The sequence below is a fragment of the Chiloscyllium plagiosum genome, chromosome 1, assembly GCF_004010195.1.
Source record: "Chiloscyllium plagiosum isolate BGI_BamShark_2017 chromosome 1, ASM401019v2, whole genome shotgun sequence".
Lineage (NCBI taxonomy): Eukaryota > Metazoa > Chordata > Chondrichthyes > Orectolobiformes > Hemiscylliidae > Chiloscyllium > Chiloscyllium plagiosum.
In genome coordinates this window covers 89,724,727-89,750,231 of record NC_057710.1, presented here as the reverse complement: position 1 = coordinate 89,750,231, position 25,505 = coordinate 89,724,727, and the positions used below count along the sequence as shown (strand labels likewise).

Here is a 25,505-nt window from a genome sequence, read left to right as displayed (position 1 = left end):
GGGAGGTTTTAGAGGAGTGGGGGGGGGGGGGGGGGGGGGGACCCAGGGAGATAGTGAGGAAAAATTTCAATCTGGGACCGGTACAGTTGAGAACAAAGCGAGTCAAACAATCAGGGCAGGCAGGGACAAAGCAGAGAACAAGGTAGGACTGATAAATTAAACTGCATTTATTTCAATGCAAGGGGCCTAACAGGGAAGGCAGATGAACTCAGGGCATGATTAGGAACACGGGACTGAGATATCATAGCAATTACAGAAACATGGCTCAGGGATAGACAGGACTGGCAGCTTAATGTTCCAGGATGCAAATGTTACAGGAAGAACAGAAAGGGAGGCGAGAGAGGAGGGGGAGTGGCGTTTTTGATAAGGGATAGCATTACAGTTGTACTGAGGGAGGATATTCCCAGAAATACATCCAGGGAAGTTATTTGGGCGGAACTGAGAAACCTCGTATTATAGACCCCCTAAAAGTCAAAAGGAAATTGAGAAACAAATTTGTAAGATCTCAGTTACCTGCAAGAATAATAGGGTGGTTATGGTAGGGGATTTTAACTTTCCAAACACCGACTGGGACTGCCATAGCGTTAAGAGCTTAGATGGAGAGGAATTTGTTAAGTGTGTACAAGAAATTTTCTGATTCAGTATGTGGATGTACCTACAAGAGAAGGTGCAAACTTGACCTATTCTTGGGAAGTAAGGCAGGGCAGGTGACTGAGGTGTTAGTGGGGGAGCACTTTTGGGCCAGCAATCATAATTCTATTAATTTTAAAATAGTGATAGAAAAGGATAGACCAGATCTAAAAGTTGAAGTTCTAAATTGGAGGAAGGCCAGTTTTGATGGTATTAGGCAGGAACCTTCAAAAGCTGACTGGGGGAAGATGTTCACAGGTAAAGGGACAGCTGGAAAATGGGAAGCCTTCAGAAAAAAGATAACAAGAATCCAGAGACAGTATATTCCTGTTAGGGTGAAAGGAAAGGTTGGTAGCTGTAGGGAATGATGGATGGCTAGAGAAATTGAGTGTTTGGTTAAGAAAAAGAAGGAAGCATAATTAAGGTATAGAGAGGATAGATTGAGTGAATCCCTAGAAGAGTATAAAAGCAGTAGGAGTATAGTTAAGAGAGAAATCAGGAAGACAAAAAGGGGATATGAGATAGCTTTTGCAAATAGAGTTAAGGAGAATCCAAAGGGTTATTACAAATACTTTAAGGACAAAAGGGTAACTAGCGAAAGAATAGAGCCCCTCAAAGATCAGCAAAGCGGCATTTGTGTGGAGCCGCAGGAGATGGGGGAAGATACTAAATGAGTATTTTGCATCAGTATTTACTATGGAAAAGGACATGGAAGATATAGACTGTAGGGAAATAGATGGTAACATCTTGAAAAACGTCCATATTACAGAGGAGGAAGTGCTGGATGTCTTGAAACACAAAGGTGGATAAATCCCTAGGACCTGATCAGGTGTACCCTAGAACTCTGTGGGAAGCTAGGGAAGTGATTGCTGGGCCTCTTTTGAGATATTTTTATTATCAATAGTCACAGGTGAGGTGCCGGAAGACTGGAGGTTGGCTAACATGGTGCTGGGGAACTATAGAGCGGCGAGCCTGATGTCGGTGGTGGGCAAGTTGTTGGAGGGTAAACTGAGGGACAGGATGTACATGTATTTGGAAAGGAAAGGACTGATTAGGGATAGTCAACATTGCTCTGTGCATGGGAAATCATGTCCCACAAACTTGATTGAGTTTTTTGAGGAAGTAACAGAGGATTGATGAGGGCAGAATGGTGGACGTGATCTATGTGGACTTCAGTAAGGCGTTCGACAGGTTCCTCATGGGAGACTGATTAGCAAGGTTAAATCTCATGGAATACAGGGAGAACTCACCATTTGGATACAGAACTGGCTCAAAGGTAGAAGACAGAGGATGGTGGTGGAGGGTTGTTTTTCAGACTGGAGGCCTGTGACCAGTGGAGTGCCACAAAGATCGATGCTGGGTCCATTGCTTTTCATCATTTACATAAATGATTTAGATGTGAGCATAAGAGGTAAAGTTAGCAAGTTTGCAGATGACACCAAAATTGGAGGTGTAGTGGACAGTGAAGAAGGTTACCTCAGATTACAACAGGATCTTGGTCGGATGGGCCAATGGGCTGAGAAGTGGCATATAGAGTTTAATGTAGATAAATGTGAGGTGCTGCTTTTTGGGAAAGCAAATCTTAGCAGGATTTGTACACTTAATGGCAATGTCCTTGGGAGAGTTGCTGAACAAAGAGACCTTGGAGTGCAGGTTCATAGGTCCTTGAAAATGGAGTCGCAGGTAGATAGGATAGTGAAGGCGGCGTTTGGCATGCTTTCCTTTATTGGTCAGAATATTGAGTACAGTAGTTGGGAGGTCATGTTGCAGCTGTATTGGTTAGGCCACTGTTGGAATATTGCATGCAATTCTGGTCTCTTTTCTATTGGAAAGATGTTGTAAAACTTGAAAGGGTTCAGAAAAGATGTACAAGGATGTTGCCAGGGTTAGAGGATTTGAGCTATAGGGAGAAGTTGAATAGGCTGGGGCTGTTTTTCCTGGAGCGCCGGAGGCTGAGGGTTGACCTTATAGAGGTTTACAAAATCATGAGGGGCATGGTTAGGATAAATAAACAAAGCCTTTTCCCTGGGGTGAGGGAGTCCAAAACAAGAGGGCATAGGTTTAGGGTGAGTGGAGAAAAATATAAGAGAGACCTAAGGGGCAACTTTTTCACACAGAAGGTGGTACGTATATGGAATGAGCTTCCAGAGGAAGTGGTGGAGGCTAGTACAATTGCAACATTTAAAAGGCATCTGCATGGGTATATGAACAGGAAGGGTTTGGAGGGATCTGGGTCAGGTGCTGGCAGGTGGGACTCGATTGGGTTGGGATATCTGGTCGGCATGGACGGGTTGGACAGATGGGTCTGGTTCCATGCTGTACATCTCTATGACTGTATGACAAATCAGGAGAGTGATGAGTTCAGTTCCAACAACACTGAAGAACCTTAACTTTACACAGGACAAAGGAGCCCACTTGACTGGTACACATTTGTAAGCATTTACTCCCTCCACCACTGACTCTTATTTAGATTGTGCACCATCCACAAATGCACTGCAAAAATCCACATTCATAACGACAACTATCTCGAGGGAGAAAGTGAGGACTGCAGATGCTGGAGATCAGAGCTTAAAAATGAATTGCTGGAAAAGCGCAGCAGGTCAGGCAGCATCAAAAGAACAGGAGAATAGACGTTTCGGGCATAAGTCCTTCTTCAGCAATCAACTTGAACTTGATTCCTGAAGAAGGGCTTATGCCCGAAACGTCGATTTCTCCTGTTCTTTTGATGCTGCCTGACCTGCTGTGCTTTTCCAGCAACACAGTTTTAAGCACTATCTCGAGGGACAAAAGCAACAAGTACATGGGAAACCACTACCTGCAAGCTCCCCTCAACTTGAAATATATCACTGTTCATTTACTGTCATTGGGTCAAAATCCTGGAGTTCATTCTCTAACAACATTGTGATTGTACTTACATCAAATAGTCTTCAGCAGTTCAGGAAGACTTCAGTTCACCATCACCTTTTCAAGGGCAACTAGGAGCAAGCACTAAATGCTGGTCCAGCCGGTACAATCCATATATCATTAATTTGCCAAATGGACCAAATTAGAGCAAGTGGCCTAGAAAGACTCTGTTTTCAAGATGTTTCCTCTTTCCTGATGACAACTTACATGGCATTTGCAAATTAGTCTTCAATTAATTGTCTAGAATCAGGTTTTTCTAACTGCTGAAAGAAATTAGAAATTTCTACTAAATAATGCTGTCAAGAATGAAGGTCTGATCCAAAGAAGTTCATAGTACATTACAGCCAAGTCCCTCTTCATGTTGCTAGCTTTCAATGTAACCCTTCAGCACATAGATTAAGAGCATAGTTCATTTATTGATGCAGACATTACATTCTTCAGGTCAAAATTCCTGATAGCGTTTAGCATCCATTTTTCCACTGTCTGAAAAGTTCCAATTCAATGAGGAAAGCTTTAGGGAATTGAGACTTGGTGTCGCACTCTGATGTGATGAATCAAATCCATTCAATTATTTATTTCATTATCTTAGCTTCCTGAAGAGTCATAACACATCCTGTTTTCTCAGTCAGATGACAGCAGCATGAAACCCACGAGAAGCATCTGACTTTTTGTATTCTGATAATTCTGGTTTTGTAATCTTGACAATGTTATCACTTCATACCACGTACAGGAATATAATTTACTTCATTGCTTGCTTTTTGCCATATGCAATTACAAAATCAATAATACGATGATGGATCAAAACTCCAAAGTATTAACTGAATCTTTATTCCAAAGTGTGTTGCTTTTGAAAGGAGGACTACTGTACTAAACTGTAGATTTAAACTCAGTGCCTGTCTGGCAAAGTCCTGCGAGAAACCCATAGACTATCACACATATAAATTGCATGGGGAACTCCAACAAGAAAAGGTTTAAGAGGAGGAGATCATGAGAGACCAGGCTTTCTCTCCCTTCTTCACAGAAAGTCAGTTCTTGTAGATGTATCTATTTTATCTTCCAGGAATACACAAAAACAGAGGTACAAAAGCAAGTTTCAAATCTCCTGAAATGGACTAGTGATACTAAACATTCTTTTTTATACACCGGCCTGGCCTCAAGCGAGCATGCTGTGATGGTCACAGTTGAAGAAATACCTCTGAGTTATTTGTGTTGCCGATAAAGCTAGAGACTCTTATTTAATATACTGCATTAAAAAAATCACACATCACCAGGTTATAGCCCAACAGGTTTATTTGGAAGCACTAGCTTTCGAAGCACTGCTTCTTCATCAGGTGGTTGTGGAGCAGAACCATAAGACATAGAATTTATAGCAAAAGGTTACAGTGTCATGCGGCTGAAATATATTAAACAAACTTAGATTAAGTCTTTCATCTTTTAGAATGGGTTTGCTAGCTTTGTTTTGTTAATATATAAATCCCAGAACTCCTTTTAAGTCACATTGTCAAGATAACTTCAGGTTCTGTAATAAATCTCAGCTCAGGCAATGCATCAAAGGTGTGAAGTTAAAGGCTGTCTGTGTCCCAATTTTGAGTCAGACTGGTTCTATTTCTAAAGTGGGATATACAGAATCTTACATGGATTGACGGTAGGTTATACATTTTTGAGCAAAAGAAAATACAATTCTGCAACTACCCCATCACACTCACTTTACCAAGCTTACACACACACACACACACATATATATGCACTCACACCGTCTCACCTGCACGTGTACACATATACATTTATAAGGTGAATCTGTATTTGCAGAATTGTCATTGCAGTGGCTGGGCAATCTGAGATTGGGAGAAGTGGAAAGAAGTGAATGATTTGAGCATACTTGGATTTGTCAGCAGGAAGGGGAAAGACAGAAAATCAGCCTGATAGCATGAGATGGGAGTGAAATAAGTCTCATCTCTGCCTTAACAGCATTGGTTTGCAACTTTCAAAGGGACATCTATCAACAGCAAAGCTACTATTCTGTACTTGGCCTTTGGACAGGTTTGTGGAATCTGTCTCACAGCTTTATGACAAGCTAAACTTTCTAATAGCTAATTAGCAACCATATCTTGACAAAGAAAACAATAAAAATTAGTTTTTCAAAATTTTAAGGGAAAAGAGACTATGTATGACTCATACTCTGTCTACAAGGGTCAAGTGGCTGTTAATTAATTAGAATGTTTACACTGACTATCATCCGGTGCTATAGGAGTAAAATCACAAGAATTTCTAACCAACGACAGATCAAGATCATAATTGAAAATTTACACTTAAAAGATTTTTAAGTCATTCTTGACACTTTAATTTTAATAAACTACAAATATCAGTCAGTAGCCAGCACTGGTACCAGCTCTTCATGCATCAGTATAAACAACTACCACACAAAAAAAATTAAAAAGATAATTTTTACTCAGTTCATTTTAAAGTCTATTTTTAAACCTTTTATCACAGACCATCTAATCACAGAGAAAAGCTGGTGTACCTCTACATTTATCTTAGCTATTTATCTGAAAACCACAAGTATATTAAGTTCAGTATACTCCACCTTTAAGATATTTTCAGCAGTATAGAGCAACTTTTCCATTTAACGTAGTGACAAATGCGCATAAAGTCTGATAAAAGATGGTACAACCAACGTGTTTGCAGATAGAAGAGCTGTTGATCAACTGTTAAGTTGTAACTGGAAAATTTTCACTGTCACACAGAATTAAAAAAGAGTAAGCTATCCCCTATAAAGTTCCACAATTTCTTTTACTACCCAAGTATCCATTTGTATTTTCAACACAATTATAAAAGCAAAAACTTTAGTGGGCTTTTTATCAACTTCGTCTATAAATGTGAGGTCTTGCATTTTGATAAGGCAAATCAGGGCAGGACTTGTACACTTGACTGTCGTATCATGGGCAGTGTTGCCAAACAAAGAGACCTTGGGGTAAAGGTTCACAGCTCCTTGAGGGTAGAGTTGCAAGTAGACAGGCTAGTGAAGAAGGCATTTGGACGCTTGCCGTTATTGGTCAGTTCATTGAGTATAGAAGGTTGGATGCTGAGTTGTGACTGTGCAGGACATTGGTTAGGATACTTTTGGAATACTGTTTTCAATTCTGGTCTCCCTGCTATAGGGAAGATGTTGTTAAACTTGAAAAGGTTCAGAGAAGATTTACAAGAACGTTGCCAAGGTTGGAGGATGAGCAATAACAGAGGAGGCTGAATAGGCTGGGGTTATTTTCCCTAGAGCATTGGAGGTTGAAGGATGACCTTATAGAAGTTTATAAAATCATGAAGGGCTTGAATAGGGTGAATAGACAAGGTCTTATTCCCATGGTAAGGGAGTCCAAATTAGAGGGCATAAGTGTAAGGTGAGAGGGGGGAAAGATTTAAAAGATATCTAAGGGTCAACATTTTCATGCAGAGGTTGGTGCACGTATGGAATGAGCTGCCAGAGGAAATGTGAAGGCAGGTACAAAAACATTTAAAAAGCATCTGGATGGCTATATGAATAGGAAGGGTTCAGATGGATATGGGCCAAATGTTGGCAAATGGGATTAGATTAATTTAGGATATCTGGTGAGTATGAACGAATTGGATTGAAGAGTCTGTTTCCATGCTGTACAGCTCTATGACTTGCACATGTGCTTTCAGAAAAAGATGAAGTTGAACACCTAGTGTAATGATTGTAACGAGGTCAACCAAGTGTACTTCATAGAATATGAATTCCCTGACTGGGCCGGTTAACTTGGTCCAAACAGGGAGCACTGCATGACAGATATAAATAGGAGTGTCTTCCTGGTGGTGGAAATTGAATAAAGATTCATACACCTTGTGTCTTTCACTATGTCTCACACCTGCACACACAAAAGGGTGCTTGGGAAAAAAATAAGCACCACCGCAGTTAGACGGTAAATAAAAGAGATTTTAAAAATAAACAGGAATGTGGGATTTGCAGGGAAAAAAATAAACAGGAGTGTCAGAAGTTCTGTTCACTCTGAGAGCCACTTCTGAGGAAGCTACACCAGTGTCAAGGACTAGGTACACGTAAATAAAGGGTAATTGGATGATGGGATAGCGGCTTCTGTGGAGTTAATTCAGTGGTGATGAGAGTGGGTTTAATGATGTAACCATGCAAAAGTGCCTCCTACTTGAAGCACAACTGGACTTCAGACACTACAACTGTCTTTGTCATTAGAAAATGCACTAAGTGAAATTACAGTATGAAAAAAAAGTATGAATTACAGGGTATGCCACTTGGAAATATATCGCCGTTCCTTCATTGTCACTGGGTTAAAATCCTAGAAATCTCTCCCTAATAGCACTATGGAGAGAGTGGACCGTAGCAGTTCAAGAAAGCAGCTCACTGCCACCCTTTCAAGGGCAACTGGAACAGGCAATAAGGCAGCCAGAACGCCCTGCCCCACAAATGAGTAAATCGAAAAAACAATGGTTCTACTAAACAAACCAGATCCCAGAATGAAAACCTGGCTTGATAGGTCACATGTTTTTGTTTTGTTAGTTAATATGGTGTTTCGTCACAAACATATTCACATAAGGCTTCAGATGTTCTTTCACAGCAAAACAGAATTTGCTTACGCAAAGGAGGGGGAAAAGGCTGTATAGATAAAGAAGATAGTTTAGAAAACTCTCAACACAAACATCAAAACAAAACTTCAACTTGTTTCCCTAAATATTCCGTAACAGAGACTCGGACAAAATAACCTCAATTCTAAGTTTCTACTTTTCTGATTCCTTCCAGGTTTCCTCTAACTGTCAAATTTATGATTCCTCTTAGAACCTGATGTAAATTTTTCACAATTCTGAAAGGCCAGGTTTTTCTTTTAAATCCTTATAAGTTGAAGATCTGTATCCACAACACTGCTGGCATGGAAGCTGCACCAACTCAAAAAAAGTGCTGCTGCAGGGTCTAATTTGCTATGAACTTGCATCACAATCAACTCAACTCTTTTCAATGAAATGTTGATGTTTTCTGAACTAAACAAAAGTAATTGCATAAAATGTTTATACTGCTAGTCATACACCCAAGATGTGGAGGTGCCAGTGTAAGACTGGGGTGGACAAAGTCAGAAGTCACATGACACCATGTGACTTCCAGGTTTATTAGAAATCACAAGCTTTCAGAGTGCTGCTCCTTTGTTAGGTGAAGTGGAGGGAAGTGCACAAGCACAGAATATATAGACAGGGCTAATAACAAGATAAGGTGGCTGAAGAGCATCTGTGCAGAGGAGATGACCTGGGGGGTGCAGTGAGAGAGGGACTCACTGAAATCTTTGTAGAGGGAGGAAGAGAGCTTCTTCAAGGAAGGCATCCTTGTAAGAGGATTCGCAGTAGGTTGAAATCTTTGAGGAGAAAGTGAGGTCTGCAGATGCTGGAGATCAGAGCTGGAAATGTGTTGCTGGAAAAGCGCAGCAGGTCAGGAACATCCAGGGAACAGGAGAATCCTGTTCCCTGGATGCTGCCTGACCTGCTGCACTTTTCCAGCAACACATTTCCAGCTCTGATCTCCAGCATCTGCAGACCTCACTTTCTCCTAATAGCAAGATAATTCCAGATAATGAAGAGTGTCAACAGATAAGAACAGATAGTGTGAGTGCAATGTCAAAAGGCTGAACAACAAGTCTTTGCAGGTGATCAATTGTGTCAAAAATGTGTGAAATAAAGTGTCAATAGCTGAATAGCAAGTCATACACAACAAAAGAATCAACATCCTATTTCATTAATACTCCGAATCTCTTGCTTATAGTCATATCTTCTTGGAACTTTTAGGTCACTATTGCAGAATAACCTTCTGATTGTATTTTATAAAAACTCTTCACAGCACTCACCTATATCCAGATATGGATTTTTTTTTAAAAAACCCAAATCCCAAAAGTACTTATGTGTTTTCACATACCTTTCATCACAGCCTGCTTATTAACCTCTAGCGACTTACAAACAAGAGCACCTAGAATTCCTCTGCCATGTCACAGCTCTGCAATCTCTCACCACTCTTCCAACTAAAATGAATATTTCCTGTACTTTGTACACCATTTGATAGGTCTTTGCCCATGCACTAACCTCTCTCTTTGGAGCTTCCTTATGTCCTCTTCACAAACCACACTCTTTCCTACCTTTGTGTCAAATTTAGCAACAATGTCTTCAATCACTTCACCCAAATCATTCATATAAATTGTTGAAGATCTGCCTCAGCATTAATCCCTAGTGGCAAACCATTTGTTCCATCCTGCCATACAGAAAATGACCAATTTATGCTTATTCTCGGTTTTCTGTTAGCTAGTTCCAAAACTAGAGGGCATAGGTGAGGTTTGAGGTGAGGGGAGAAAGATTTAAAAAGGGACCTGAGAGAGAATTCTTTCAGAGTGATGTGTACATGGATGGAGATGCCAGAGGAAGTGGTCGAGGCTGGTAAATTACAACATTTAAAAAACATTTGGACAGATATACGGATAGGAAAGGTTAGGTGGGATATGGGCCAAATTCACATAAATGGGACTCTGAAAATTGCTCAACATGGGCTAATTGGACTGAAGGGCCTGTTTCTGTGCTGTATGTCTACAACGCTAATCAATCTTCTACTCCTGTCAATATGTTGTCCCACACACAGACCAGACAGATATGCAAACCAGTTGTATTGAATTGTGTTAATGAGACAGTGGAACTAAGATATTAAGTAAAAACAATGACTGCAGATGCTGGAAACCAGAGTCTAGATTAGAGTGGTGCTAGAAAAGCACAGTTCAGGCAGCATCCGAGGAACTAAGATATTAAGCCAAGTGGATGTAGCATTCACCGTCAAATTGTATCAAACCAAACAGACATGCAAGCCCTGGGGCGGCAAGATGGCTCAGTTGTTAGCACTGCTGCATCACAGCACCAGGGACCCAGGTTCAATTCCATCCTGGATGTGACTGTCTGTGTGGAGTTTGCACATTCTGCTCGTGTCTGCATGGGTTTCCTCTGGGTGCTCCAGTTTCCTCCCACAGTCCAAAGATGCGCGGGTTAGGTGGACTGGTAATGCTAAATTACCCATAGTGTCCAGGGATTTGCAGGCTCGGTGGATTAGCCATGGGAAATGCAGGGCTACACAGATAGGGTGGGATGCTCTTCAGAGAGTTGGTGTGGACTTGAAATGCTTAATGGCCTACTTCCACACTGTGGGGATTCAATGATTCATTCACCCTGATTCACTGTTCATGAGACAAGGCTGCAAAGGTTTCAGGTAAAACAACAGACCCGAGATTCAGTAAAATTGTTTTTTTTAAGACAGCCCAGTCCCTAGGATCAGCTCAATCAATAGAGAAATTATAATATCCAATACTGTTTTACACTATCCTTCCTGGGACAGAAACTCAATTTACATGAAATAACTGAATTATGCTAATTACCTTATTACCTCAAACCATTTCACCTGATGAAGGGGTTACACTCCAAAAGCTTGTGATTTCAAATAAGCCTGTTGGACTATAACCTGGTGTTGTGTGATTTTTGACTCAAACCAAGGTGACTCGATGATAGCGATCCACTATACTTGAGGATGGCCCGAATAATAGGCCACTCAAATCAGAGAGGTATCACACACTCCAGACAGAATATCAGAACCAGGAAGCAGGAACCTTGGAAGCAGGAAGAACAGTTTCAACTTTAGTTCATCCAGGTGTAATTGGGGTAGATAAACTTCTCTACCACCTTAGAGTCATACAGTTGTACAGCACAGAAACAGACCCTTTGGTCCAAACTCATCCATGCCTACGAAATATCCTAAATTAATCTCGTCTCATTTGAATAGCCAAGGTCTTTTTTCCAGCGTAGGAGAGTCCAAAACTAGAAGGCATAAATATAAGGTGAGCGGGGGAAAGATATTAAAGGGATGTAAGGGACAACCTTTTTCACAAGAGGGTGGTGCGAGTATGGAATGAGCTGCCAGAGGAAGTGATAGAGGCAGGTGTAATTACAAAATTTAAAAGACATTTGAACAGGTATACGAATAGGAGAGAAGGATATGAACCAAATGCAGGCAAATGGGACTAATTCAGTTTAGAATACCTGGTCAGCATGGATGAGTTGGGCCAAAAGAGTCTGTTTCCATGCTGTATTACTCTATAAATTTGGATTGTTTATGCTACAGTGGAGGCTGAGGGCTAAACTGATTTAAATATATAAAATTATGAAAAGTATGGATAGTTGCCACTTTTAGGGAGCTGTGGACTTGAAACCCAAGATCCCTCTCATATCAATGCTCCTAAAGGTCCTATAATTAACTGCATACTTTCCTCTTGTATTTGACCTCTCAAAATGCATCACCTCACACTTGCCATTTCTCAAACCAGCTTTTCAAATGACATATTGATATCCTCCATTGGCATCCTTATAATCCAAAATTCCACCAATTTTTGTGTCAGCAGATTTTAGATTTGCATTTAGATTTTTATTGTCATGTGAACTGAAGTATAGGAGTAAAGGAGCACAGTGAAAAGTGTATAGTGTCACTACATATGGCACCATCTTAGGTACCAAGGTACAAAGTAGTAAGATAAACCCAAGTTAAAACATTAAGCGGACTTGGCAAGACGGCGGCAATTCTGTAGAACTGCTGTGGACAGCTCTGCCCAACAACCAAGGCACACTGGTGTTTTTGTCATTCCTGGCCAATTTATGTGGTGGGATTATTAGTTTAAAACCTTACAGAACACATATTTGTTAATATTTGGGAGTGGGAAGGATGCCAAAGGGAAAAGGAGCGAGCGAACAGCAGCAGGGAGGACACTCCCCTAAAGCATCTTCCACACCAGAGACTACAGCATCAGCAGCAGCCTCTCCTGGACCCCCCAGGGACCTGACAAACTCTCAGGGATTGGCTGCGGCGATGGAGAGACTTACCTTGAAAGTTGGGGCTGTGATTGAGGAGATCCATGGGGAGGTTCGTGCCCAGGTCCAACCTATCGTGTCCATGTGGCAGAAGCACAAGCAGGAGATGCAAGGCCTCGGGAAGAGGCTGGAGGTGGTGGAGGGTCGAACTAAGGCCTTGTAAGCTGCGATGGAGTCCTCATCCAGTCGGATCCACGTGCTGGAGCGAGAGATGCGGGCCTTGCGAGACCATATCGATGACCTCGAAAATCAAGGTCGGAAGATAAATCTCAGAATTATCGGGCTCCCTGAAAGTGAGGAAGGTTAGGGGACAGTCAGCTTCTTTGAAAGCTGGCTGCCAAAGCTTTTGGGCCTTCACATAGAGTCCAGCAGGCTACAGATTGAAAGGGCTTATCGGATTACAGTGCACAGGTCTGGGCTGGCGCAGTACCCCTACCCGTACTAGTGCAGTTCCACTCACATAAAGACAAGCAAAAGGTGATAGAAGCTTCTAGATTACTGGGAAACGATCCGCAGGCACTGTTGTACAAGAGGTCAAAAATCATGTTTTTCCAAGATTTCTCAGCAGCTTTGATTCATAAGAGGAAGTCCTTCGATGGAAGTTAAAAAGAGGCTGAGGAACTTGGGCATCCAGTACGTCATCAGATACCCGCAGTACTCAGTTTCAGTCACGAGGACTCAGTTTACACATCTGCCTCAGTGAATAAAGCTAAAAACTTTGTAGAGACTTTAAAATAGACAGGCTGGTCTAAAGAAGATTAATGTTTGTTCTCTTTTCCTTCTTTCTCCATGTTTTCCCTTTTTTTTTATTCCTTTCTTTCTCCCTAATAATTTCTTTTTTTGGAAAGGGAGGGGGGGAAACTTGGAATAAATTGTTCCTTTTTTTAATAACTGGATTTTCAGATGGGAAATCTTGTGGATGTTCTTTGTTGTCTCCCTTTTTTTTGTTTGTTCTGTTTCTCTTTTAGTCACAAGGAGGGGTGACATGAAGCCCGGGATGGGTGGAGTGTTCATCCTGACTGTGTCTTTTTTTCTATTGATTTAAGGATCATCTCCTTATGTTTTTTTTCTGGCCTAAGGCTGAGGCATAGTCCAGGTTTGAAGCAGCTGTGAAGGAGGGGATGGATAGGGTGAGTGCCCCCTATCGGCAGGGGGAAGAGTCTTCCATTCAAGGTTTTATAGTTGGCTTTCTTTGTAGTTTTTTGGTAGTAATAGTTGTTTGTAGTTTTGATAGAGTAGTTTTTGTATACATAATTCTTCAACGTTATGAGTCTTTATTTACTTGTGCTCGGCGCTTTGTAAGCAGGGCTCCCCCTCCCAGGGGTTCAAGGGTCTCTGAAAGGGAATATGGCTAAATGTCTTATAAAATGGTGCACCTGGAACATCAAGGGAAGTCATGCACCTGTTAAAAGGAAAAATGTGCTTTCTAGCCTTAAAGGGAAAGGGTTGATATCGCTTTGTTGCAGGAAATCCATGGAGAACACCTGAAGTTAAAACAGGGGGGTTATGACCGGGTATTCTTTACATCCTTTACTACTAAAAGTATGGGAATTACAATACTTATCCAGAAAAAACATTAATACAGCAGGTGAAAGATGAGCAAGGACGGTTTGTGATACTTAAAGCCCTGATACATGGGGAGGAATATGGCATTTTAAATGTCTACTGTCCTCCTGCGCATCCTCTCAAATTTTTGATGACTGCTTTCTCTAAGCTAAGTGCTTTTGGAACATGGCACATTATTATAGGGGGGATTTTAATTGTCTTTTGGATCCAACAGTGGAATGGAAGCCGAGTGGGTCCCCAACTATTTCTTCGCAGGCCAAGCAGGTGGCTGACTTTTGCGAGAAGTTGTGGCTGGTGGATATTTGGTGATATCTTCACCCTGCCGGCAGAGACTTCACTTTTTTTCAAACCCACATAAATGTCACACAAGGATTGATCTCTTTCTGGTCCCTCGGTCCTTCTGAATTCGATTCTGGGCTGTAAAATTGGGAATATAGCTATCTCTGATCACGCGACGGTATATTTGGAAGTTAAGGCCAAGAGCGAGTGGCTAGGTTTGCGGCATTGGCATTTGGACCCTTTTCTCCTTAAGGATTCCAAATTTGTGGAATACCTTTTGAAGGAGTTGCAGGAATTCTTGACTACCAACTCAGGCACGGCTAGTAGCCCGTCTATGCTGTGGGATTCTGCTAAGGCTTTTGGTAGAGGATTAGCTATTTCCTAATTGGCTAGCCGGAAACAACAGAAGGAGGAACAGCAGTGTCTACTTGAGACGTGGTTGAAAGCCCCTTTGGTGACTACGCTATAGTGGATCACGGCCCTCCGGGTGCCTTGAATTCGATACTGACACAAACGCAAAGAAAGAACTTGCTTTTGTGAGACAAAGGCTGCATGAATATGGGGATAGGCCACAGAAGTATTTAGCATACCTGACTAGGAAAAAGCATACTCCCCAATCCATTGCTACAATCAGAGACAGTGCCGGGTTCCTGATATACGATGCTATAAAGATTAATTAGGCTTTTTGGAGTTTTTACTCTGAATTGTATCGGTCTGAAGGTTGCAAGGACTGGAGGGCTAAAATGGAGGCCATTTTTAAGAACCTGGACCTCCCAGGAGTAACCTTGGAACAGGCCTCTCTCCTTAATGCCCTCTTGACAGTTTAGGAAATACAGGAGGCAGCTAGGCAACTATAGGGTGGGAAAGCACCTGGCCCTGATGGTCTCCCAGGTGAGTTTTATAAGGAGTTTATAGGGATTCTGTCAGGGCTGACGTTGGAGATGTACAATCACTTCTATTTGCATGAAAGCCTACCACCATCTTTGAGAGAAGCTAATATTTCCTTAATTCGTAAGAAGGGGAAGGTTCCTGAGGATTATGCTCATACAGGCCCATCTCTCTATTAATTTCAGATTTCAAGATTCTGTCCAAGATCCTGACGCTGAGATTGGAAAAGGTGTTGCCCCATATTGTTAAAGAGGACCAGACAGGCTTTAAGGGGTCATAGGTCCTCTAATAATATTAGAAGGTTGCTGAATATGGTCCAAGTTTGTCAGCAACGATCGATTCGGGAGTTGGTGATTTCCTTAGATGTAGAGAAAGCATTTGACCAGGTGGAATAGCCGTATCTTTTTTATATCTTAGAACAATTTGGGTTGGGCGGGGTCTTTGCTAGGTAGGTGGAGGCTTTATAATCGCCACCCTCTGCTGCTCATCCCCCACGGGGTGAAGCCTGGGAATTATAGGATTGGTAGGGGTAGTCGGCAAGGCTCTCCCCTCTCACCGTTGTTGTTTATGTTGGTGATAGAGCCGCTGGCAGAGGCCATTCGTCAGAACGTCCACATAACCGCTCCAGAAGTGGGATCGAGGGCACACAAGATTACGCTGTATGCGGATGATGTCCTTCTGTTTTTATCAAACCCGATGACCTCCACACCCTACTTGATACAATACCTCAATTCATTTGGGGCTATTTCAGGATATAAGATTAACTTTGCAAAATTGGAGGCTATGCCTTTGGGGAACCTTAAGGATGTGCCAGAAGTTGAAGGTGGCCCTAAGTTCCCTTTTGAGTGGTCACGGGCAGGGTTCCAATACCTAGGCATTTTTATTATCCCCAAGTTTGAACTAACTTTGCTCACTTGGTCGATAATATTAGGTGGGATTTCCAGAGATGGGAGACTCTTCCAATTTCATGGCTGGGCTGAATATCCCTCATTAAGATAAATGTTCTTCTTCGTTTGCTTTAGTCCATGTGTATGCTTCCTATAATGTTTCCCAGGTCAACGCTGCAGAAGCTTATGGGATGGTTTGGTTCCTTTGTCTGGCATAGTGGGCAGCCCCTCATCAAACTTATCAAATTGCAGTTGTCTCAAAAAGGGGGAGGAGTTGATTTCCCAGATATCAGGAGGTATCAGTTGAGTTCCCTGCTGTCCTTTGTCTGCGATTGAATACGCAATGATCCAAACTCAATATGGCTGGATATCAAGGCCTCTCAGGCAAACAGCCCTCTTATTAACCTGTTGTTCATGGATAAGAGGAGGACTGTTATGGACCACTGCCAGAACCCCATTGTCATTAGTATGGTCAAGGCATGGAGGGTGATGCGTCAGAGTGAGGGTTGTTTACCCAAGACTTCGCTACTTACACCTATAGTTGGCATGCCAGGGTTCCGACCTGGGATGATGGACTCAGAGTTCAAACTATGGGCAGCGAGAGGAGTTTCTAGTTTGGAAGACTTGTTTGAGAGGAAAGTTATGATGTCTTTTGAGCAACTGAGCCACAAAATATGGTTTGCCCAGCAGAGATCTTTTCAGGTTAGGGATTTCATCCAGAAGACGACTACGGTTCTCACTAAGCCCTATAAGCCTGATACAAAGAGTTTGTTGCAATGTTCCACAAGCACCCTTTCGGTTAGTGCCTTCTATCACCTGCTGGGTGGCAGGGCCTGGCAGGATATTAACCGATTATGTGAGCAAGAGCTAGGAGTGGAGATCTCTTCTGAAACATGGGAGAACCTATGGGTGAATACTCGAAAGGTCTCTATCTGTAATAGGACATGTGCTACACAGTTAAACGTTCTGCAAAGGGTTCAATTGGCACCAGACCATCTGGTGAAGTTTGAAAAAGGGGCATCTTTAGTGTGCCCCAAATGTAAAATAAGTGTAGGTACTCTTACCCATTACTTCTGGACATGCCACAGGCTCCGTGTTTATTGGAGCGCTGTGGCAGGAGAGACAGGGAGGGTATTAAGGACTGAATTCAAAGTAGACCGGATATCTCTCCTCTTAGATCTACCAAATTTACCATCTTTAGACTGGCATGGGAAGAAACTATTTAATGTTCTTGCATATTGTGCATGGAAGAATACTCTCATGAATGTGTGTGTGTGTATCTGACACATACACACCTCCTGTTCCTTTGTTTGGGAGCTTTACGCCGAGCATAGCTGTTCTGTATTCTGTGTTTTTTTTTTTGCTTTTCTTTCTTTTTTTTGATCTATTAGTTATTTACTTATTTATTGATGTTGCTTTGCACAGTGTTAGGGTGTGCTTTGTATTGTAGGGTAGGTTCGTAGTTAGTAGAGAGCAGTCATATTGTAATTTGTGTTTTTTCTCTTTTTATTATACTGATATTTGTTATTGATTGTATTTTTCAATAATTTTGTTTGTAAAGTTAAAAAGATTTGCTAATAATATATTTACAAAAAAGTTAAGCATTACTTCATAGAATAGTAGAAAAATAAATAAATAAGGTAATAGTTAACATTGAAGTGTTTGTAGTTTAAACTATGAAAATAAAGGAATAAGTTAAAAGTTCAACAATCTTCGATCAGTCATAGAGATGTACAGCATGGAAACAGACCCTTCGGTCCAAGCCATCCATGCCGACCAGATATCCCAACCTAATCTAGTCCCACCTGCCAGCACCTGGCCCATATCCCTCCAAACCCTTCCTATTCATATACTCATCCAAATGCCTCTTAAATGTTGCAATTGTACCAGCCTCCACCACTTCCTCTGGCAGCTCATTCCATACCCGTACCACCCTCTAGGTGAAAATGTTGCCCATAGGTCTCTTTTATATCTTTCCCCTCTCACCCTAGCCCTATGCTCGCTAGTTCTGGACTCCCCAACCCCAGGGAAAAGACTTTGCCTATTTGCCCTTGTCCCTCATAATTTTATAAACCTCTATAAGGTCACCCCTCAGCCTCCGATGGTCCAGAGAAAACAGCCCCAGGCTGTTCAGACTCTGTCTATAGCTCAAATCCTCCAACCCTGGCAACATCCTTGTAAATCTTTTCTGAACCCTTTCAAGTTTCACAACATTTTTCCGACAGGAAGGAGACCAGAATTGCATGGAATTTTCCAACAGTGGCCTAACCAAAGTCCTGTACAGCCGCAACATGACCTCTCAACTCCTGTACTCAATACTCTGACAAATAAAAGAAAGCATACCAAATGCCTTGGCCTATCTCACTCTCCGGGAGACCTCAGCTGTCTGTTCACGACATGTCCACTGCAGCTGAAACTGCCATCTCTCTGATCTCCCTTGGTGCCTCAGGAACATGTTCGGACAGGAGCCACTCACACGCCAAGCTGAGACACCTCCGTGAGCTGCCGAGAGACTCGCCAACATACTGCCAAGAGCAAGGCAGGACCCTCCACAAGGGAAGTGGACACCAAGAGGGGGAAAAGAAGAGAAGGAAATGAGAAATAAACAGAAGGAGCGAAGAAGCTCCGATTGGAGCATCCAACTCCACCATCATCTGACTGCAAACTCACTTTATCCCAGAAATGTCAAATACTAGGGTGCATAGTATTATGGTGAGAGGGGTAAGTTTGAGGGAGATGTGCATGCAAAGTTTTTCAGAAGGTGGTAGGTGCTTGCGACATGCTGCGGAGAGGTGGTGGTGTGGAATGGGGGGCGTCCTTCGAAGTGGACAGAGCTCAGCAATCACAAAAGCAATGGATCTTGCAGTCCTGCAGTCCAGCCACATCCAGTTCTGAATGGAGCTGGAGGATCCACAAATATCCCTATCTTCCATGATGGAAAAGCCCAGCACATCACTGCAAAAGAGAAGGCTGAAGTTTTTACAACAATCTTCAGCTAGAAGTGCCGAATGGATGATCCATCTTGGCCATCATGGTCCCCGGCATCACAAATACCAGTCTTCAGCCAAGTCGACTTACTCCACATGATAAAAAGGAATGGGTGGAGACACTGAATACTGCAAATGCTACAGGCCCTGACAACATGCCAGCAATAATACTGAAGACTTGTGCTCCAAGACATGCAGCTCTTCTAGCCAAGTTGTTCCAATACAGATTCAAACACTGGCATCTACCCAACGCAAGCATAAAAAGCAGGACAAATCCAATCTGGCCAACTACTGCGCCATCAGTCTACTCTTAAACATCAATAAAGTGATGGAAAATGTCATCAACAGTGCTACCAAGCAGCACCTGCTCAGCAATAACCTGCTCAGTGACACCCAGCTTGGGTTCTGTCAGGGTCACTCATCTCCTGACCTCTTTGTAGCCTTTGTTCAAATGTGGACAAAACAGCTGATCCGGAAGTGACGTAAGAGTGACAGCCCTTGACATCAAGGCTGTATTCAAACAAGTGTGGTACCAAAGAGCTCAAGCAAAACTGGAATCAATGGGAATCAGGGGACAAACACCCCACTGCTTAGAATCATACCTGACACATCAGAAGATGGTCATGGTTATTGGAGGTCAGTCAATTCAGCTCCAGGACATCCCTGCAGATTTTCCTCAGGGTAACGTCCTCGGCTCAACCATCTTCAGAGGCTTCATCAATGACCTTCTCTCCATCAATAAGGTGATTGTTTTTACTGGTGCGGATGTGATGGGCCAAAGTACTTTCTTCTGTGCTACAGATTTCTATGGCTCTATAACTTTAATCCATTAGCTTTCCTAAATACTTGTTGTGCCTTGTTACGATTCCAGACAGTGTTCTCGCCCCAACAATCTTCAGCTGCTTTATCAATGACCTTCTTTCCATCCTAAGGTCAAGAGTAAGGATGTTTGGCAATGAATGCACAATGTTCAGCACCATTCGCAACTCCTCACACACTGAAGCAGTCCATGTTCAAATGCAACATGATATGGACAATATCCAGGCTTGGGCTGACAAGTGACAAGTAATATTCACACCACACAAATGTCAAGCTATTACCATCACCAATAAGACAATCTAAGCACCACCCTAAGCACCACCAACATTCAGTGGTGTTACTATCACTGAAACCTCCACTATCAACATCCTGGAGATTATCATTGACCAGAAATTCATTTATACAGAGGCTACAATAGCAGGTCAGAGGCCAGGAATACTGCATTAAGTATTCTCAATGCCTGACTCTCCAAAGCCTGTTGACCATCGACAAGGCATGAGTTAGGAGTGTGATGGACTACTCTCCACTTTGCTGGACGAATGCAGCTCCAACAATATTGAAGAATCTTGATACCATCCAGGATAAAGCAGCCTGCTTGATTGGTACCACATTCACAAGCGTCCGCTCTATCCACCACCAACATTCAGTGGCAGCTGTGTATACTGTCTACAAGATGTACTGCAAAAATTCACTGAAGATACTCAGACAACACCTTCCAGACCCATGACCACTTCCATCTGGAAGGACAAGTACAGCAGATATATGGGAATACCATCGCTGTCAAGTTCCCCTCCAAGCCAGTCACTATCCTGACTTAGAAACATATTATCACTTCTTCAGAGTCACTGGCTTAAAATCCTGGAATTCGTTCCCGAATATCATTGTGGATCAACATGTGCTTGCAGATGGGATTAGTTTCGAATGGCATCATGACCCAATTGCTGATGAAGGGCTTATGCCTGAAATGTCGATTCTCCTGATCCTCGGATGCTGACTGAACTGCCGTGATTTTCCAGCACCACACACTCGATTGTGACCTCCAACATCAGCAGTCCTCACTTTCTCCATCATGATTAGCTCAAACAAGATGGTCTGAATCCATTCTGACAATCAGTTCTGTTCCTATGCTGTACTGATCTACTTACAATGTGATTTTTCATAAGTCTTCTTTTAAAAATCTCCAATGTCTTATAGTGACCTTTATTAAACACTCCAGGTAATTCCACAAACCTTGAAATAAATTTATTTTGCCACAAAACTTCAAACCCTAAGTCCTTCAAAACAGTAAATACATAACATGCTATTTGCATGCACTAATGTTGTCACACACCAAGAAAGATATGATGCCATATGCCAATGATATTATGGATTGTGGAGATTACTTAAGTGAACTGGTCAGTTACAGCTCATCTTTTCTCCCCCATTTCATTTATTTCTTAAATGTGTCTGTTTGTACGAGAGTAGGGGCTAAAATGAAAAAGCACTAGGTTTAAATCTTACACATTAATTCGTAGAATTCCTGCGGTGTGGAAACAGGCCCTTCAGCCCAACAAGTCCACACCAATCCTTCAAAGAGTAACCCATCCAGACCCATTCCCCTACCCTGTGATCCTATGTTTACCCCTGACTAATGCACCTCACCTACACATCCCTGAACACGATGGACAATTTAGCATGGCCAATTCACCTAACCTGCACATCTTTGGATTGTGGGAGGAAATCGGAGCACCCGGAGGAAACTCACGCAGACATGGGGAGAATGTGTAAACTCCACAAAGACAGTCACTTGAGCCTGGAATCGAACCCCAGTCCCTGGCGCTGTGAGGCAGCAGTGCTAACCACTGGGCCACCGTGCCACTTCAATATTACCTTAGCGTTGAACCTTGCTTTGCTAAAGTGGCTGCATTGTTAATAAACTGTTAAGTCTTTTGTTTGAGCTATAAACCCAATGTCTGATGTTAATTATTCACAAAGCCTGGTTAGGAATCATAAAGGTCAATCTGAAGACCATTGACGATATTAATTTTACTGTGTTGTGACAGGGTTAGGGTGGCTTATTAATTTGACTGTCTATGTCTGTGTCATAACAATTGGTTTAATTGTTCACCATCCCTTAATGGAACTTCATCTATTATTTTCCTTGTTGGATTAATACATATTCAACTTCACAGTTCAAATCTGTTGTTTTCTATTGTGATCTGGATAGCCTAATTTTGCTAGGGCTACCTGATGCCATGCTGAATCAACTGTAATGCTAATACCAAGGATTGTTCACTCTCACCTCACTTCCTGCTCACTTAATTATCTATGCTTGAATCATGGCTATAATGGGATCAGAACCCAATTGAATCATAGAGCTATACAGCACAGAAACAGACCCTTCAATCAAACTTGTCCACACTGACCAGGCATCCTAAACTGATCTAATCCCATTTGCCAGCATTTGGCCCATATCCCTCTTTCCTATTCATAATTAGACCTGTTGTAATCCAAACTGAACATTGATGAGCAAGTTATTTATTCACTATTGCTGTATAGCACATTCGACAACACTGTCACTTTGCCAATGATTGAGAATAGACTGATGTCCTGATAAGAGTTTTTTTTTAAAAAGATTTATTGCAAGAGGGAAATATCATAGTTATAGTAAAAAGCATATTTTATAAAACAGTGACAAGAAACCACCTCTTCTAACCTTAAATACCAGGGACACATCAGGTAAGCATCTCTTCTTTCTTACTTTCTAATAAGGGAACTAGCAGGGATGGCAATGCAGGGAGAGGAACGTTCCTCCAGTATGATGTCTGAGGTGAGGGAAGCTATTAGTGTCACATCCAAGTACATCTGCAGGAAGTGCACCAAACTCTCGCTCCTCCAAGACAGTGTTAGGGAACTGGAGCGGGAGCTGGATGAACTTCGGAAGGCAGAGGCTGTGACAGAGAAGAGTCACAGGGAAGTAGTTACTCCTAGGAATGAAGAGAGCTGGGTGACTGTTTGAAGGGGGAGAAAACAGTCAGTGGAGGGATGCCCTGCAGTCATTCCCCTAAAAAACATGTATACCGTTTTGGATATTGTTGGTGGGGGGGGTGGGGAATGACTTACCAGGGGCATGCAGTGGGGCCCAGATTTCTGGCACAGTCTGTCCCTGTCCCTGTTGCACAGAAGGGAAGGAGGGAAAGGAGGAGAGTGTTAGTCATTGGGGACTCGATAGTTAGAAGCTCAGATAATAGGTTTGTTGGGAACAAACAAGACTCACAATTGGTGTGTTGCCTCCCAGATGCCAGGGTCCTTGATGTCTCGGATCATATCTTAGGGGTCCTGAAGGGAAAGGGCGACCAGACCCAAGTCATGATCCACGTAGGTACCAACGACATAGGTAGATAAGGGGATAGGGATGGTAAGGCAGGATTTCAGGGAGCGAGGGTGGAAGCTGATAGCTAAAACAAACAGTTATGATTAGATTAGATTACTTAGTGTGGAAACAGGACCTTCGGCCTAACAAGTCCACACCGACCCTCCGAACAGCAACCCAGCCAGACCCATTCCCCTACATTTACCCCTTCACCTGACACTACGGGCAATTTAGCATGGCCAATTCACCTAACCGGCACATCTTTGGACTGTCGGAAGAAACCGGAGCACCTGGAGGAAACCCACGCAAACATGGGGAGAATGTGCAAACTCCACACAGACAGTTGCCAGAGGTGGGAGCTGAACCCAGATTTCTGCCACTGTGAGGCAGCAGTGCTAACCACTGTGCCACCGTGCCGCCTCAATCATCTCTGGTTTGTTACCCGTGCCACGTGAAAGCGAGGCGAAGAACAGGGAGAAGTATTAGCTGAACACGTGGCTGCAGGGATGGTGCAGGAGGGAGGGTTTCAGGTTTTTGGATAATTGGGGCTCATTCTGGGACAGGTGGAACCTGTCCAATCAGGATGGTCTTCACTTGAACCAGAGGGATACTAACATCCTGGGTGGGAAATTTGCTGGTGCTATTCGGGTGGGTTTAAACTAGCTCAGCAGGGGGATGGGAACCTGAGGTGTAGTTCCAGTGCACAGGAGGATGTGAGTAGGGGGGATAGGGACAGGATTTCACAGTCACAGGAAAGTGTTGGCAGACAGCAAGCTGGTTTGAAGTGTCTCTACTTCAACGGCAGAAGTATCCAAAATAAGGTAGGTGAGCTTGCAGCCTGGATAGGTACCTAGGACGAGGAAGATGTGGCCATTTTGGAGATATGGATAGAGCAGGGTGAGGAATGGATGTTGCAAGTTCCAGGGTTTAGATCTTTCATTAAGAACAGGAAAGGCGGTAAAAGAGGGGGAGGTGTGGGCTTCTTAGTCAAGGATAGTATAACAGTGGCTGAGAGAACTTTAGACGAGGACTCATCTACTGAGATAATGTGGGCTGAGGTTAGAAACAGGAGAGGAGAGGTCACACTGCTTGAGTTCCAGGGAGGTGGAGGAGAGGATTGGAAAAATGATTCTGGGTAGGCGTGAAAGAAACAGGTTGGTCATTATGGGGGACTTTAACTTCCCCAGCATTGACTGGAAATGCTATAACTCTAGTACGTCGATGGATCAGTTTTTGTCTGATGTGTACAGGACGGCTTCCTGACACAGTATGGGGGGAGACCACACTGGATCTAGTGCTTGGGAATGAACCAGGCCAGGTGTTTGATTTAGTTGTAGATGAGCACTTTGGAGACAGTGACCATAATTAGATTACATTTAGTTTAGCGATAGATAGGGATAGGTACATGCCACATGGCAAGAGTTATAGATGGGGCAAGGGCAATTATAATGCAATTAGGCAAGAATTAGGATGCATAGAATGGGGTAGCAAAATGCAGGGGATGCAGGCAATGGAAATGTGGAGCTGGTTTAAGGAACAGATATTGCGTGTCCTTGATAGGTATGTCCCTGTCAGACAGGGAGGAAGTGATAAGGTAAAGGAATTGTGGTTGACTACAGAAATTGCATCTCTTGTTAAGCAGAAGGAGGCGGCTTACGTCTTGATAAGACAAGATGGTTCAGATGAGGCGATGGAGAGTTACAGATTAGCTAGGAAGGATTTAAAGAGAGAGTTAAGAAAAGCAAAGAGAGGACACGAGCAGTTTTTAGCAAATAGAATAAAGGAGAACCCTAAAGCTTTCTATCAGTATGTGAGGAATAAAAGGATGGCCAGGGTAGGAATAGGGCCAGTCAAAGACAGAAGTTGAAAGTTGAGTGTGGATCCTGTGGAGATCAGAGAGTTGCTAAACGAATTCGGGTTTTTACTCAGGAAAAGGAGAATATTATAGAAGAGAAGAATGAGGTACAAGATATTAGAGTAGAAAGGATTGAGGTTAGTAAGGAAGAGATGTTATCAATTTGAGAAGAAGGAGTGAAAGTAGACAAGTCCCCTGGGCCAGATGGGATTTATCAAAGGATTCTCTGGGAAGTTAGGGAGGAGATAGCAAAGCCTTTGGATTTGATATTTGAGACGTCGTTGTCTACAGGTTTAGTACCAGAGGACTGGAGGATTGCAAATGCTGTGTCTTTGTTCAAGAACAGCAGTAGAGATGACCCAGGTAAATATAGATGGTGAGCCTTACGTCTGTAGTCGGAAAAGTTTTGGAAAGGATTATAAGAG

The 25,505-nt window shown here is 42.7% G+C and overlaps 1 protein-coding gene across 7 annotated transcripts in view; it reads right to left on the bottom strand.

Moving 5' to 3' along the window:
• The window catches only part of LOC122550525 (tyrosine-protein kinase Tec-like), a 151,436-nt gene that overhangs the window by 89,983 nt on the left and 35,948 nt on the right, over positions 1–25,505 (bottom strand). Inside the window, exon 1 of one of the 7 annotated variants that reach the window (XM_043691445.1) lies at positions 12,460–13,045. The exons of the other annotated variants lie outside the window; for them this stretch is intronic. Coding sequence (XP_043547380.1) covers positions 12,460–12,531 — 72 coding nt within the window. The 5' untranslated portion in view covers positions 12,532–13,045. Of the gene's footprint in view, positions 1–12,459; positions 13,046–25,505 lie in introns of those variants that run through there. 7 annotated transcript variants of the gene reach the window in all.